At 55.6% G+C, this 14,799-nt stretch overlaps 4 protein-coding genes across 4 annotated transcripts; 3 read left to right on the forward strand and 1 right to left on the reverse strand.

Moving 5' to 3' along the window:
• Positions 1 to 7,482: 7,482 nt before the first annotated feature.
• Positions 7,483 to 8,863, forward strand: MYCTH_2311543 (uncharacterized protein). Its single transcript, XM_003666609.1, has 2 exons — positions 7,483 to 8,176; positions 8,409 to 8,863. The coding sequence occupies exons 1-2, from the start codon at positions 7,794 to 7,796 to the stop codon at positions 8,644 to 8,646; spliced, it is 621 nt and encodes a 206-aa protein (XP_003666657.1). The 5' UTR covers positions 7,483 to 7,793; the 3' UTR covers positions 8,647 to 8,863.
• MYCTH_2311545 (uncharacterized protein) lies at positions 8,863 to 10,248 on the reverse strand. The gene is made up of 2 exons (XM_003666610.1): positions 9,923 to 10,248; positions 8,863 to 9,760 (listed from the first exon to the last, which is right to left on the reverse strand). Exons 1-2 carry the CDS (start codon positions 10,154 to 10,156, stop codon positions 8,945 to 8,947), a joined length of 1,050 nt encoding a protein of 349 aa, XP_003666658.1. The 5' UTR covers positions 10,157 to 10,248; the 3' UTR covers positions 8,863 to 8,944.
• A 649-nt stretch (positions 10,249 to 10,897) lies between these two features.
• MYCTH_2311547 (uncharacterized protein) lies at positions 10,898 to 11,395 on the forward strand. Its single transcript, XM_003666611.1, has 2 exons — positions 10,898 to 11,319; positions 11,372 to 11,395. Exon 1 carries the CDS (start codon positions 10,981 to 10,983, stop codon positions 11,257 to 11,259), a length of 279 nt encoding a protein of 92 aa, XP_003666659.1. The 5' UTR covers positions 10,898 to 10,980; the 3' UTR covers positions 11,260 to 11,319; positions 11,372 to 11,395.
• A 664-nt stretch (positions 11,396 to 12,059) lies between these two features.
• Positions 12,060 to 14,563, forward strand: MYCTH_2311548 (uncharacterized protein). Its single transcript, XM_003666612.1, has 2 exons — positions 12,060 to 14,054; positions 14,155 to 14,563. Exons 1-2 carry the CDS (start codon positions 12,129 to 12,131, stop codon positions 14,332 to 14,334), a joined length of 2,106 nt encoding a protein of 701 aa, XP_003666660.1. The 5' UTR covers positions 12,060 to 12,128; the 3' UTR covers positions 14,335 to 14,563.
• Positions 14,564 to 14,799: the final 236 nt, after the last annotated feature.

A 14,799-nucleotide genomic window follows, 5' to 3' on the forward strand; every position in this document is an offset into this window, starting at 1 on the left:
CTTTCCGGGTTGTTTTGCAAAAGCGTCATTGCATCCATGATCAGTGTTCCGAATGGGGAACTCAAGTCCTGATGTCCCTTCCGCTCTGACACATGGTCCTATCCTTTCAAGAAAACTACCAACTACCTTCGAGCCTACTTTTTTGGGAGACCTTTGGGGACTAGAATACCCGACAGAGTATGGATTACCTACCTAGGTACCTATCTCGATTAGTATACATTCTTAGTAAGGTAAAGGAGTAGTGGAATTTCCATGCTCTAGGACACGGTTCACGAGCGCGTGAGGTGAGCACCGTGAAATACGGAGCATGATCGTGATTTGCCAAATGTACCGGTATGTACATACCCGCATACGCTCAATGTACATACATACGGTACGCGTATATCAGGTAAGTGCAGAGGACCCGTTCGAGTCGATTCAGAGTGTGGCCTTGACAATGCCGCTCTGTCTAGAGATGATGTTCTGGCCAGGCACACAGCAACTGTGACCCTGCAAAGTGTATGCATGCGCAGCTCTGCCCGCTCACATCATACGGCCCTCCACCGAAGCTGACGGCCACGCAGGCACCACAAAGCTCATTTTTGGTCCAGGCAGCGCACCGGATATCTTGGTGCGCACCGAACGTTGCACAACTTGCAATGGTGTGCTTCGTACAGCGTAAGATACGCCGAGGTGTCAGCTAATGGAAATCTGGCCGTCTCCGTGTTCTGGCAAACGGACAAGGGAATGAGCCCCATACACAGCGCCAAGACCAAAACGGAGGGCGTCCAGGGGTAACTACCTTGGGTACATTGGGTCTTGGTACCGTGCCTGAGGAACCCGAAGCTAACACAAGGGTCCGGGGTGCAGCCGAGCAGGGGTAGGGCGAAGAGATGCCTCCCATTATTTTGTTTCCCTGGTCTTTGCTGCAATCTGATCCCTTTCTTATAAGCCCGACGGCTCCCTTCCCGTCTCGACTCTCTCCTTGGTTTCTCATCACAACTCTCCCACCCTTTTCAACGGGTTTGTCCCTTCGGGTCTCTGGCAATCTTTGGCGCTTGCAAGCCTACACTTAGCCCAGTGTCTTGTGACGTTGTGATCTGGTTTCCACAAAACTGACGCGCCGGCTAAAAAACTCCGAACCCCAAGGGAAAAGGAATACAACCGTCCCAAGGCACGAGAACACACACCCGACGAAGACCTAGCGCTCTCACCAGCGTATCGGCTGCGCCTCGTTTCGAAGAACCGATATCCGACTGTTGCGGACTCGGAGCCCTTGGCCACACGAGTGGCCATCGTTTGATCCTTATCTCGCCCTACTTGCGCTCGGTGTCACCTTCGGCTGGACCCATTGACAAACGTCAGACCAGCCACACTCATCTGAGGTGTCCCTGCATACGACCCGGTAACTGGCCCACACCTGGTCGCACCTCTACTCTGTCGCCGGACGGGATCATTTGAATGTGAGTCACTGCTCCCGGATCTTTCAAGGAGGTGGGAGGTAATTTCGGTTTGGTTGCTGGTGCCATTGGCTTCGGGACCTCACCGAGATGACTTTCTCGAGCCAGTGCCTGCGTGCACATACATATGCGTGTCGTGGAGGACTCGGTCGCTGACATGTACCTACCCCTTCAGCTCCATCTCCGGTCGCACTCGTACCACCACCATGATTGCTTCACCGTCCGATCAGTTCTCCAACTTTGGCAGGGGTGCCTATGATACGACAGGTGTTCCCAAGCCGCCACCGCCTAAGCCCAGGTAGGAGCGGTCTCGAGAACATGCCACCGAAATGCAGTCGATGCACATCCCTTGATTTGCGTTGATGCAGATCATGTGTGCGCGCGGCAACCAATTCAAGTGCGAGCGACGGCAACCGACGGCAACCGACGCCATCGGGCAAGCTGCAGCTTTGCACCTCGACGGATTGTCTCGACTTCGCCGGTCACAAGCGCCTCCTTTCTTATCATTCTCGACCTTTTACTATACTCGACTTTTAATCACTCTTGAACCTGCAACAACTTCGATCTTGATCTCGGATGGCGCGGGCCGTTCATTCCGGTACAACATTCTAATCAACCATTCCTCGCACGATATACATTTTGGGCTCGCAGCCGCTTGCTCTTTTGCTTCCCAGTAGCAACGATTACGGAGAGAGGCTTCATTTCCGGCGGTATCATTCCTCTTTCGACTGGCACGGCGTTCAGAAATATAGACGGGACGGACTTGGGTTTTCCGGCGGCGTGACTTGGTCACTTTGTTTCCGCACACCACACATCAGCAATGCGGTGCCGGCACAACGAGCTGGCGCGGCACGCACCTGGACCCGAAAACATCATCAACGCCCTTTTCTACTCGAGCGATGGCAGCCACCTAATCTTACATGCCGATGACGGTGTCACAGCTCCGTTGCAATTCCAATCAGCTGCAGCCGTCTCGCTACCCTAATTGGTTCGATCGCGCTCTCCGATTTTGAGCGGGCACAAGATGTTTTCGGGCGGACGAGGATGAACAGGCACGCGCCCCTTTTTATTTCGAGTTTGGTCATGGGATGTTTTTGGTTGTCTACGGGAAAGATTTTGTGGGCGGGCAAAAAAAAGAACTGATTTGGCATATAGACTTTTCCCTTGTTTTCTATATCCCTGTAACACTTTTTTTTTCTTCGATGGCTCTGGCCCCTCGCGGGGACAGGTCATCAACACCACGCAACGACCCTTTTCCTATTCACCCCATGTTTTCATTGAATGTACACAAGATGCTTGGAGCGGAGGAGTTTTTTGCCATTCAGGCCACGAAGGGTGCTGGGCTGGCCCTGGGTACACCAAAGATACCCCTGGTGTTTTAGACAAAAATGTACACTACAAAGAGACGGGCTACACAGCTCAGAGCTTGGCTTGAGGTGGTGCTTATTCCAAATACCTAATCAATACGCTCTAATATGCTCAGGCAGTTACACTGTGACAAGTGCTTGCGTCGATGTCGACAACCGAGCTAGATAACCGAGTGGCTGAAAGGCTGGTCATGTGGTTGACCATCACAACAGGTGCCAGGGAATAAAAGGCAAAAAAGAAGAGAGAAAGAGCGAGAGAGAGAATCGAAGTAGGGTTAACCGATTAGGGTGAAAGACTCTTTTTTTTTCTCTCGGCGAGCGATTCGTGGTTACCAATGGCTTTGCAGTCTCAGGTTACACAGCGGTTCTCGCACCGAAGTGGTTTCACAAGAGGCAAGGAAAAAAAGAAAAGCGAGAAAAAAATGGAAAGGGAAGCGAGGAGACGAAATGGAAGGACTTGTGCCAACGGCAAGACACCCTCCACCATATGTCATCGCAGTCATCTCCTGCGTACTTCCATCATTCTAGAGCTCCAAGTGTCAAGAACGGCATACAGCGCGTAGTACAGAGTACTGCGCAGTAAGCACGGCAGCGTCCTCCACCGTAAGCCATGCTTCCGGGATGGGATGGGACGGGACAGTCCTCTCAACTCCGGGTACCCGGAAGGCTGTCCGATACGACACTACTCTGGTAGTGTAGGGCACGAGGGAAGCAGGGGAGTCGCTTCGCTCGGACGCCTTCTTCGGCGGGTCCGGGAATGCCGAGGCGGGCCCCGCGGCGTTCCGGCCGGTTCCTGTTTCCGGGCTTGGCCAACCGAGCGGCGAGGGGATCAAGAGAGCCACCCGCCACGTTTGTGCTTTTTTCTTCCTTTCATTTCTCTTCTTCTTTTCTTCTTCTTTTTTTCCTTTTTGCTTTTTACTTTTTTTCTTTTCCTTTTCCTTTTCCTTATTTTTTTTGGTAGGAGAAGTGGGCTGTGGGTTGGTTTACACGGAGGCAGACGCCCAAGATAACTCGTTACTGCGGTCATGCAACCCGACCGCTGCATGCCGAATTGGCGTGCTCGGTGTTTGTGCGTCGGGCAAGGATAGCGACGGCTGCGGAACCAAAATAAGTCGTTACAGTGTATCATTTGCGATGTTGGGCTAACACCACCACGGCCTGCTCAGTTAGCCAGACGGAGGACGCTAGTTATATATGTATGTATGTACAGGATATACGGAGTGCATCACACACGATCGATTCGAGGCCCGCATCTCTCTCTGTCCTGTTTGCATGGTCTGCGATTTCTCGGGGGAGACTGGCAGCGTTCAGTCCAGCCAAGCATCCCGGAGTTCCAGACCCAAGGGCGCGGATACACTCCATCGCAGGCATGAGCGGCACTAATGCAAGTTTAACGTACATACATACAATGGTCTGAAGGGGAAAGCATCGGGCAGCTCCATCTTTCTCCAGTGCTGTGGTCCTGGGTCTGCTACTGCGTAACTAAAAACGCTAGACGCCTAGGGGGATGGCCCTGATCATAATCCACGCCGTCGGCTGACGTTCGCTAAATAAGCCTACTTATCATTATAGGGCACCTTAGCGGCCATGCTGCACTGCCACTGCGGCGAGTGTGCGAGTGTTATCAGCAGCTGTGCCGCTAACTATGCGCATCCTGCGTACAGCTTCGGGAAAAAAAAGACTGTATGTCTTCTCCCGCCCCTCCGTTTCGAGGTTTGCGTGGGGCTCGCCTGGCTGTCAGCTTAAGGTAGGGTAGGCACGATTACACTAGATGGTGCATTGCACGCAGTATCCGTACATTCGTTAAGGTAGTAAGCACTCTGGCGCACGCAAATTAAGTCCAGCTTCCGTTTCGGGCCGACATGCGGGTCACCCTGGGGGACATGCAATGCTGACGCGGGAATTCCGAAGTTTTTTTTTTTTCTTTTTTTTTTTTTTAAATTTACGAGATACGATTTTCGAGGTGTAACGCAGTACCGCACTGGTACCCCATAATTAGTGTAGGCCAGGGAACAAACATCAGGCACTCGTCATTTCAGACAATTTACGAGCCACATGCACTTGCGCCTGCCTGCCGTCTCTCCCCGCCGCGCTAACGCACTGATCTCCCCCTTGATTCTCACGATCGACGCTGAGGCGCAGCCCAGTGCAATCCCGAGCGCCTCTCAAAATCCCATGACCAGACCTCCCCAGCCCGCGGAAGGATGCCGGTGGGATGGCTCGATGACAGGTCTCGCAGCGTTTGATTCAGCGAACGCTCTCTCCCAATTGCCGACCGCGTATCCGTCTCAGAAACCCAGGGGTTCTCACCAGGTTCTCGCCTGGTTTTCGCCAGGTTTCTTGCAATGATCTGCCACTCGTGGGCTCTTTGCGCGCGTTTATTGTTGGCGTTGACACTGGCGTCAGCGTCGGCAGAAAGCCCCCCCAGCAGATCCTGCATGTTTCATCTACAAAATACAGAGTAACGTTATAGCGACCACATTTGCGGCTACTCTCTCGCTGTCACACCACACTACGGTACGCTGTTCCGTACAGTATGACTCCTTCCTTGAACGTACTCGGTAGCGTGCGCATCCTTCTCACGCTAAAATAATAATACAGTGTAGTAATCATTGCCCAGGGGTTTGTTCCTCCGAGGCGGTTGATGTTGCTTTTCTTCTAGAAACTCCACTTGCTTCCATTGCGTTTCCGGTTTGGGATTCGGGCAATTCCCCTTCCCCCTTTTTTGCCCCCACTGGCTTCTCATTCAGGAACAGACCTCCGTTTTCTCTCCGTTTTCCGGATCCAAGTTGCAGCTGCGTCTCGGACCCAAGGATCTGGATCAGGCACACGCATCTTTTGCTTCTGCCGACGTCAACGTTGATGGGATGATACATCACTCCTTTGCCCAAAACGGGCAGTGCTTACTTTCTTCTTTCCCTCCCCTGGTGCCCAGAGCAGACAAACACTAATCAACCCAGGCAAAAAGAAACACCAACGGCCAACTTTTTGCAAATCAGCACAAACGAAAAAAACAAGAAAGCACGGAAAGGAAAATGGCTAACAGGCTGGCCGTCTACGGCGTAGCGAGACCAGAATGAGGTACAATCGCCCAAAGTCACTCCCTTGCCATCCCCCCCTTTCCTTCCCCAACGGCCCCAACAAAACGGAGTTCTGCCCTCAAACTCCCTTCCCCCCCTTGCCCGACGCCCACTGGGCATGGACGTAGTGTAAAAGAAAAAAGAATACTAAAAGTGAGATTCGCACTTCGGCCCCAATTTCCATGCGATCCGGATCCCACCAGCATTCTCAGTACCCCCTAGTCTATGGCTCGTCTCAAGCCACTGATTGGTCTACGTCTCGTTTGGCGGCCCGTGACCAGCACGTGGGACTCAGGGGCGGGGGAACCTCGTCCACGCCACACTAGTGTAATTAGTAGTGTATACCTGAGGAGCGCGTTTCCTGTGCACGACAGTCTAGCAAATCTGGCAGACATGCCGATCTCATCGAACCACTCGGGCGGAACCTATGGCGGTTCTCGGGCTTCGCGGATCTTCCGCGGCGGCAATTTTTTTTTTCTTTTTAGAGAGGATCCGTTGGGTCCTGCTTGCGCGATTCTACGGTGTACGAAGTACTGCGTACAGACACGAGAATTATGTGCATAACGTTCCGGTGATCCAAGAACTGGTCGTGTCAGGGAGTGTGCTGCACGGTAGATGTTTTGAACGGCGACATTGACGGTGGTAGCCAAGTGAGTTTGTACAGACATACTGTACACACACTCCGTATACACTATTCCGTATGTACATACAGTACGTAACTACATACTGCACTCTGTGTCTTGCCCCCCCTTTTGTAGTGACATTGACCAACGGCGATATCCGCACGCGTGGTTCGCGCTAACCACAGTAACGTCACCACAGGCGAGGCTTGATCTGCAACATAGTGTACAGCTCGTGATGAGACATTATGGTCAAGGACCAGGTTTGAATGAAAATTTGTTTCTTTATTCTTGTTCGCTCCCCTCCCCCCCCACCCTTTGCACACGGATACGGTACCACGATAAGATGACGAGGGAACCAAGCTTTCGTGGGCCGACCTCTCCGGAGAGGTGATCATCAAGGAGAAAGAGACATAGAGTGAAACAATTCTCAGGTGTGAAGCACTCAAAGAGTTGATGAGACAATTGGTGTTGGAACTGCCTGAGGTTTCGGAACGCCAGAGCAGGGCCCGAAGCCGTTGAGTCCATAATGTGTCAGTGCCAGCAAAGCCAAACTGAAGGTTAGAACCAACATACTCCGTAGTGCATGAGACTATTGGTGTGCTGTCACCTCACAGTGCAACGCCCGAATGAACGACTTGCCCAACGACTTGGGCTGCTCATCTACCATTCCTTTGCTGCGCGTCCTCTTCGATGGTCCATGTCGTCCAGTCTAGTGGAGAGACATGAATCAGAGGGGTCATGTTGCTATCTTGACAGAGTTATACAGATTACAGCGCCAGTTAGCATAGTAGTGATTTCCGGGTATGCCGTTGGTATAATCGGCAGTCTGCTGTGCTGCTCCGAGGCTCCGGGTCCGGTCTTCATCCACATGTAAGCCGGTCCCGGTCTCCGTCCCCCGAGGTGGGGCCGAACGGGCCCACACCAGATGCGGTGCGGGGCTGAGCTGCTTGCCTGCAACGTCAACCAGCCATTGCGCTCTTGCCCAAGGCTCACGGATTCTAACCATCGTCGGCAACACGACGACACCAACAAGGGGCAATCACAGCAATTCCCCCCATTGATAAACGAGGGCAGGTTTTTGACAAACGAAGGCGGTGTCCCCCAAAAGCACGAAAAACAATAATCCGCGGACCGACCGAACCTATTCTGCGCCCGCCACACCCACCCACTGCAAGAACGACTCGAACCATCGGAACCTCGATACCTCGAACCTCCCTCCGGCCCTCCGTGTAACGAACCCAGATTACGCTCGCAACAACAAAAAAAAACCACCACCTGCCCACCATGTCCATCATCCGCGAACACACGCAAGCGACGCTGACCGACGCCTGGCGCACCATCAATATCGATGCGCTGCAGGAGGACTCGTCGGTCAACTTTGACACGTCGACGCTGCGCCCGCCGCTGCCCGAGGTCAGCGAGGCCGAGGTGCGCCAGCTGACGTCCCAGGTGCGCCAGCTGCTGCGCGGGGGCGACGCCGAGGGCGCCCTGCGCGGCTGCCTCGAGTCCCCCGTCTACGCGGGCAGCGACGCCGCCCGCGAGGCCGCCCTCCAGACCGTCGTCGAGGTCCTCCAGAGCATCAAGGCCAGCGAGATGACGCCCATGCTGCAGCGCATCTACGCGAGCTCCGGCGGCAGCGAGTGCTTGGACGTGCTCATGAAGTATTTGTACGTTCTTTTTCTTTCTCTTCTCCATCTTAACTTTTTTTTTCCTTTTCCTTTTTTCTTTTCTTTTCCCTTCTTCTTCTTGTTACTCTCTCTGTCCCACCTCCCCTTCCCTCTCTCTTCCCGAACCTTCCCGTCCGTCCTCTTCTGAGTATTACTCTATTTCCCAACGATGCCTCTTGTTAGGAAGGGACTTGTTGCACTGACAATCTGCCGTTGACATTCGGAACAATAGGTACAAGGGCATGGAATCCGCGTCTTCCTCCTCGCCCTCCGCCAGTAGTGCGCCGCGAACACCGACCCGTGTGACGCCGCAGCCGACCGGGTTTAGCCAGATCGTCCCGCGGCCGGGCGCTTCCAGCGAATCGACCGGTGCCGCCATGAGCGTGCTGCTCAGCTGGCATGAGAAGGTGGTCGAGGTGGCGGGGTTGGGTTGCATTGGCAGGGTCATGACCGACTGGCGGAGGGTGTGACAAGAATATAAAAAGGGAGCTCTTGCTGTCTGGCGTTGACGGGGAAATGGGTTTTGCTTTGCCAATATTTAAGCATTCAAGCAAGCCGCCGGCAACAATAGATAAGTGGGCGTCTGCTGTGAGATTGGGCGGCATCAACAACTCATGACGAGGGTGCGATCATGCACCACCCGTCATAACTTCTGATTCAAACCACTCTACTGCCGAAGCAAAATTCATGCGTCCACTGGGGAGCATCACATGCAATTGATTGAGTTGGTTGACCACACCGGTCCTACAGGGGCACCTCGCGGCCGCTTTACTTTCGCTCTAAAACGTCCTTCAAGCTCACCTCCCCGCTCCCTCTCTTTAGCGGCTTCGGCTGGTTCGCACCCTCCTTCCACCCAATCATATGGATGATCCTGAAGGTCGCCGGCACGGTGCCGTCCTCGTTCCCGTGCAGCGCCCTGTAGATAGCCTCGTTGGCCAGCAGCACGTCCCGCCCGATCGCGCCCATCTCCCGCCCCAGCACTACGTTCCCCTCCCCCATGGCCTGCAGGTCCTGCATCAGCGCGAACGTGTCCGGGTAGTCGACCACAATGTCCTCCACGTCGACCGTCAGCATCTGGAACCCGGCGCGCCCCAGCAGCCCGCCGACGTCGCGCACGTCGGCCAGCGGGGACACGTGCGGCGAGATGCCCCCGCGCCGCTCCTGCTCGGCCAGCTGCAGCGACGTGCGCAGCTCGAACAGCGTGTCGCCGCCCAGCATGGCGCCGATGAAGGGGCAGTCCGGCTTGAGCACCTTGTTGATCTGCGCCAGCACCCCGGGCAGGTCGTTGATCCAGTGCAGCGACAGGCTGCTGAGGACCATGTCGAAGCTCGACGGCTCGAACGGCAGCGACTCGTCGTCCGGCAGCACGCGGCGGGTCAGCTTGAGCTCCTCGTTGAAGGGCAGCTCGGCGTCCCGGTAGAGGAGCGAGCGGGAGGACTCGGCCGCGACCAGCTCGGTCAGCTTGGTCGCCAGCGGCGGGGACGTGGGCGCGTCCGGGTCGGGGTTCTCGCGCGTCAAGGCGCGGGCGATGTTGCACGAGTTGGCCCCAAAGTCGAGTACGCGAGGGAAATGGCGCTTGATGTCCTGTTGGGTTGGGTTGGGGAGGGGAAGAGGGAAGAGGGAATGTGTTAGTTCCACAAATAGGTTGATTGTGTGTGGTGAAGGCTCAATTGAGCAAAAAGCGAGAAAAAAAAAAAAAAAAAGGGGGGGGGTTGGAAGGGAGGGAGGGAGAGAGGGAATGCCCACCAACAACCGTTCACACACGCGCATGGCCACCTCGTCCTTGAGATAGTCGGCCTGCCTGCTGAGCTCGGGATTGGCGGCCGCCCGCTCCTTCTGGAGCCGTTTCGCACGGCTGTTGAAGACCTTGAAGACGGCGCCGCCCGGGGCCTGGAACGCGTATGCCCGCCGCGCGCAGGGAGGTGCTGTTAATGATCGTAGGCGCTGCGGCAGGCAGGCTCGGGGCGTGTTCAGCCGCATTCTCGGGGTGGTGGGAGGCAATGGCCTGGCATTTCCTTACCCAAGTCACAAAAGTTTCGTGAATGTCGGTTAACACAGCTACTTGGCTTGGCTTGGGAAGGGGGGGGAGTTGGAAAGCTCGCTTGATAACGGTCCCGATAAGCAGGCGAGCCACAGACGCGCTCTGTGCATATGAGCCGGCAAGCCACATGGGATGGGCGAAAAGAGCTGTGGGGATCCCGCCGCCAGCAACTCTGGCGGGACCTTGGGGAAGCACTGGCATTGGCCCACTAATAAAACACGCGGGGGACTCGAAGAACAGGGGGATGCACCGGCCAAATGCGACAGCGCCTTCGCGCCGTCTCCTTTGTGGACAAGACAGTCCCACCATAGCAAACCCCCTGAACCACATCGCCAGCCGTTGAGCATCTCGACGACTGCCACGCCCACTTTCCGAATCTCGATCCGTTCCCGAATCCACGACTCGTATCGGTTTTCTCGGACGCCGCGGGGGAGATGCAGACAACTGGGGCGACTTTTGCTCGGTGACCTTGCACGCGCGCGCTCGATAGAGTCAGGTCTTCCGTTGCTCCGCCATCGAGGAGTCAGCTGCCAGTTGCATTTACTCTCTTCCGACGACCATGAGCATCAACTGAGAGCTGGGTATCGCGTCGTCTAGCCGCACCTGCAAGGCCAATCGAACCGAGAACGAAGGGGGGAGAAAGGCCGGATATCGACTGGAAGACATTGCTCAATATTCTGAGTTCGGCTGCGGATTCCCGATTCTGGATACCTTGGATACACCTTCGGTCCGTTGAAGCGAGCTCGCTTTGCTCTCCAACAACATGTCGTCTTCAGGCCCCACCGGCTTCCTGGGCCGGTCCAGCAGCAGCAATGCCAACATGCGCGGCCTGGTTCAGTTCATCGCCGATCTGAGAAATGCTCGTGCACGCGAGCTCGAGGAGAAGCGAATCAACAAGGAGCTGGCCAACATCCGGTATGTCTGCCGCACACTCGAGCACCCTGCTCAAAGCTCCGTGCTAACCCTCCCGGCGCATCCAGGCAAAAGTTCAAGGGTTTGTCACGTCCATGCCACGTTCGTCCGCTCCCGAGCGGCATGCTAACTCGACTCGACCGTAGACGGCAATCTCAGCGGGTACCACAAGAAGAAATACGTCTGCAAGGTGGGTGTGGCATGATACCGCGGAGCAGGATTCGCCGGCTGATGGGCAACAGCTTCTCTACATCTACATCCTCGGCTGGAACGTCGACTTCGGACACCTCGAAGCCGTCAACCTCATCTCGGCAACCAAGTATTCCGAGAAACAGATTGGCTATCTTGCCATGACGCTCTTCCTGCATGAGAAGCACGAGCTGTTGCATCTGGTGGTCAACAGCATCCGGAAGGATCTCCTGGACCACAATGAGCTGTTCAACTGCCTTGCGCTCCACGCCATCGCAAACGTTGGCGGGCGGGAAATGGGAGAAGCCCTGAGCGCCGAGGTCCACAGGCTCTTGATTTCACCGTATGTTCGAACTCATTGTCCGGGATCGCGCGAGACACCGTTCGTTGACCTGAAGCAGGACCTCAAAGGCGTTTGTCAAAAAGAAGGCTGCACTCACGCTGCTCCGCCTATACAGGAAAGACCCGGGCATTGTCCAACCGCAGTGGGCGGAAAGGATAATATCACTGATGGATGATCTCGACCTCGGCGTCGCCTTGTCGGTGACGTCCTTGGTCATGGCCCTGGCTCAGGATAATCCTGAGCAGTACAAGGGCGCTTATGCCAAAGCTGCCGCCCGCCTGAAACGGATTGTCGTTGATGGGGATTATTCGCCAGATTATCTGTATTACAAGGTCCCATGTCCCTGGCTCCAGGTCAAGCTGTTGAGACTGCTACAATACTTCCCACCCTCAGGTACGTTTTGGCGCGCACCCTGCCGTCGGCGGCAGTCTGATTGACGACATGCAGAGGACAGCCATGTCCGAGGCATGATCCGGGATTCCCTTCAAAAGACCCTGGATCTCGCTTTAGAGACAAACAAGAACGTGCAGCAGAACAATGCTCAGAACGCAGTGCTGTTTGAGGCTATCAACCTCATCATCCACCTCGACACGGAGCAGGCGCTGATGCAGCAGATCTCGTCGCGCCTCGGCAAGTTCATCCAGTCGCGGGAGACCAATGTCCGCTACCTGGGCCTTGAAGCCATGACGCACCTGGCTGCGCGGGCGGACACGCTCGACCCTATCAAACAGCACCAGGAGGTCATCATCGGATCGCTGAAAGACCGGGACATTAGTGTCCGACGGAAAGGTCTCGACCTGCTGTACAGCATGTGCGACGCGTCAAACGCCCGTGCCATCGTTGGCGAACTGCTCCATTACCTGCAGAACGCAGATTTTGCCATCCGGGAAGAGATGGTGCTCAAGATCGCCATCTTGACCGAGAAGTATGCCACGGATGTGCAGTGGTACGTCGACATATCACTGCGCCTGATCGCCATGGCGGGCGACCATGTCAGCGATGAGGTGTGGCAGAGAGTGATCCAGATCATCTCCAACAACGAGGAGCTGCAGGTTTACGCCGCCCGGAACATCCTCCAATACTGCAAGCAAGACCACTGCCACGAGACGCTGGTCAAGATTGGCGCCTACATCCTCGGAGAGTTTGGGCATCTCATCGCCGAGGAACGGGGATGCAGCCCGATCGAGCAATTCCTGGCGCTGCAAAACAAGCTGCCCGCGTGTGGCTCGAGCACTCGGGGCATGATCCTGTCATGTTTCATCAAATTCGTCAACCTCTTCCCGGAGATCAAGCCGCAGCTCGTCAACGTCTTCAGCGTCTACAGTCACACGCTGGACCCCGAGCTCCAGCAACGGGCATGCGAGTACCTGACGCTGGCGAACATGCCTACGGACGACCTTCTGCGGACCGTCTGCGACGAGATGCCGCCGTTCCCCGAGCGCGAATCGGCTCTGCTCTCCAGGCTTCATCAGAAACACTCCAAGACGAGCGACAAGAGGACCTGGGTCGTTGGCGGGAAGGACGCCAACTCGGATGCGGCCGAGCTCAGCATGGCCAAACAAGGCGGGCTTAGGAGGGCCTTCACCACAAATTATCAGACGAACGGCGGCACGCCCGCGACCAACGGGCACTCGGCGGCCAACGACCTTGCGGGCCTGGACATGAACAACCTCGGCCCCGCCGAGGCCAAGGCGCTCAAGCCGCCCAACCTCGCCAGCGCCGCCCACCTGTCGCCCGGCTGGGAGCGGGGCTACAACCGGCTGCTCCTTCGGGCGGACGGTGTGCTCTACGAGGACGGGCAGCTGCAGGTTGGTGTGCGGTCCGAGTACCGCGGCCAGATGGCCTGCCTGATCCTCTACTTCACCAACAAGACGCCCGCCCTCATCTCATCCTTCACCACCACGCTCGACCTGGACGAGTCGGAGAAGGGCAAGCTCACCTGGGACATCAAGGGGCTGCCCGAGACCGCCCTCGCCCAGGGCGCCCAGGCCCAGCAGGTCATCATGTTCGAGGCCAAGCGGGTCTTCGAAAAGAGCCCTACCATCCGCATCAGCTACCTCGCCGGTGCCTTGCAGGCCCTCACGCTGAAGCTGCCCGTAACCATTCACAAGTTTATGGATCCCGCCGAGCTGTCGTCCGACGATTTCTTCAAGCGGTGGAAGCAGATCGGGGGTTCGCCGCGGGAGGCACAGCAGATCTTTGGACTGGTCAAGGCGAACGAGAGGGAGATCACCGAGAGCTTCATCAGGACCGTGGTGGAAGGGTTCCGGTGGGGTGTTCTTCCTGGAGTTGATCCCAACGCCAAGAACTTTGTGGGCGCCAGCGTGGTGCATACGTCCGAGGGCGGCAAATACGGCTGTCTGATGCGACTGGAACCTAATTACCAGAGCCAGGTGAGTTTTGCGTTTTGTGCCCCTGCCCACGTGTCTAAGCCGGGTTCCTCAAGGAAAATGGGGAAGGGTTTGCTGACTTTTCTTCTTCTTCTGCCTACAGATGGTGCGGTTGACGATCAGGGCAACGGACGAGTCCCTGCCGCCGGTGCTGCTGAAGCTGATGCAGGAGAGAATTTCCAAGGGGGTGTCGACGGTGGTACAAGAGAAACATGTTCCTCCTACCATGTCCGAGATCTCGGACGCCTTCAGGAATGTCATGGTCACGACAAGCAGTAGGTAAATGGTAGTGGTAATCTAATCAAGTGCGCGGGGAGTGACAGACGGAGCGAGAGAAGAACAAAAAGAAATACATACCCAGTCATTTTGTTTTGAATGGCGTTTTGTCCTGAGACCGTGCTAGTCAACTGGGGTTAAAAGGGTGATGCCAACGCTGTGTTATAATAGTCACCGATAGTTGGGTCCTCGTTGTAGTGACCTGTAATGAGCGTGTTACTGGATCAACTACTGCCGCTGCTATGAAGCGATCACCATGTTTTATCCCAGGCCAATGCACTGACCGACCTGTTACTTTATAGGGCCCTCCTCGTTTAAAACTTCTTCTACCCTTAGACCTTTGTTTTCAAAAAAAAAAAAAAAAGCTTTCTTCGTTTCTCTATCCCAGTATCCTTCTCTTTCAGCATGCTTACATCATATTCTCTCACGCCTGCACTGTTCACGTTTGCGCTTCCATCAACATTTTCTCATT

The sequence above is a fragment of the Thermothelomyces thermophilus genome, chromosome 7, assembly GCF_000226095.1.
Source record: "Thermothelomyces thermophilus ATCC 42464 chromosome 7, complete sequence".
Taxonomy (NCBI): Eukaryota; Fungi; Ascomycota; class Sordariomycetes; order Sordariales; family Chaetomiaceae; genus Thermothelomyces; species Thermothelomyces thermophilus.

What these genes read in the sequence shown, in the direction of transcription:
- MYCTH_2311543 (XM_003666609.1), top strand. Translation starts at nt 7,794, where the DNA reads ATGTCCATCATCCGCGAACACACGCAAGCGACGCTGACCGACGCCTGG. An exon ending in GACGTGCTCATGAAGTATTT is followed by an intron (nt 8,177 to 8,408) that starts GTACGTTCTTTT and finishes TCGGAACAATAG; the next exon opens with GTACAAGGGCATGGAATCCG.
- MYCTH_2311545 (XM_003666610.1), bottom strand. Translation starts at nt 10,156, where the DNA reads ATGCGGCTGAACACGCCCCGAGCCTGCCTGCCGCAGCGCCTACGATCA. An exon ending in GCGTGTGTGAACGGTTGTTG is followed by an intron (nt 9,761 to 9,922) that starts GTGGGCATTCCC and finishes CCAACCCAACAG; the next exon opens with GACATCAAGCGCCATTTCCC.
- MYCTH_2311547 (XM_003666611.1), top strand. Translation starts at nt 10,981, where the DNA reads ATGTCGTCTTCAGGCCCCACCGGCTTCCTGGGCCGGTCCAGCAGCAGC.
- MYCTH_2311548 (XM_003666612.1), top strand. Translation starts at nt 12,129, where the DNA reads ATGATCCGGGATTCCCTTCAAAAGACCCTGGATCTCGCTTTAGAGACA. An exon ending in AACCTAATTACCAGAGCCAG is followed by an intron (nt 14,055 to 14,154) that starts GTGAGTTTTGCG and finishes TTCTGCCTACAG; the next exon opens with ATGGTGCGGTTGACGATCAG.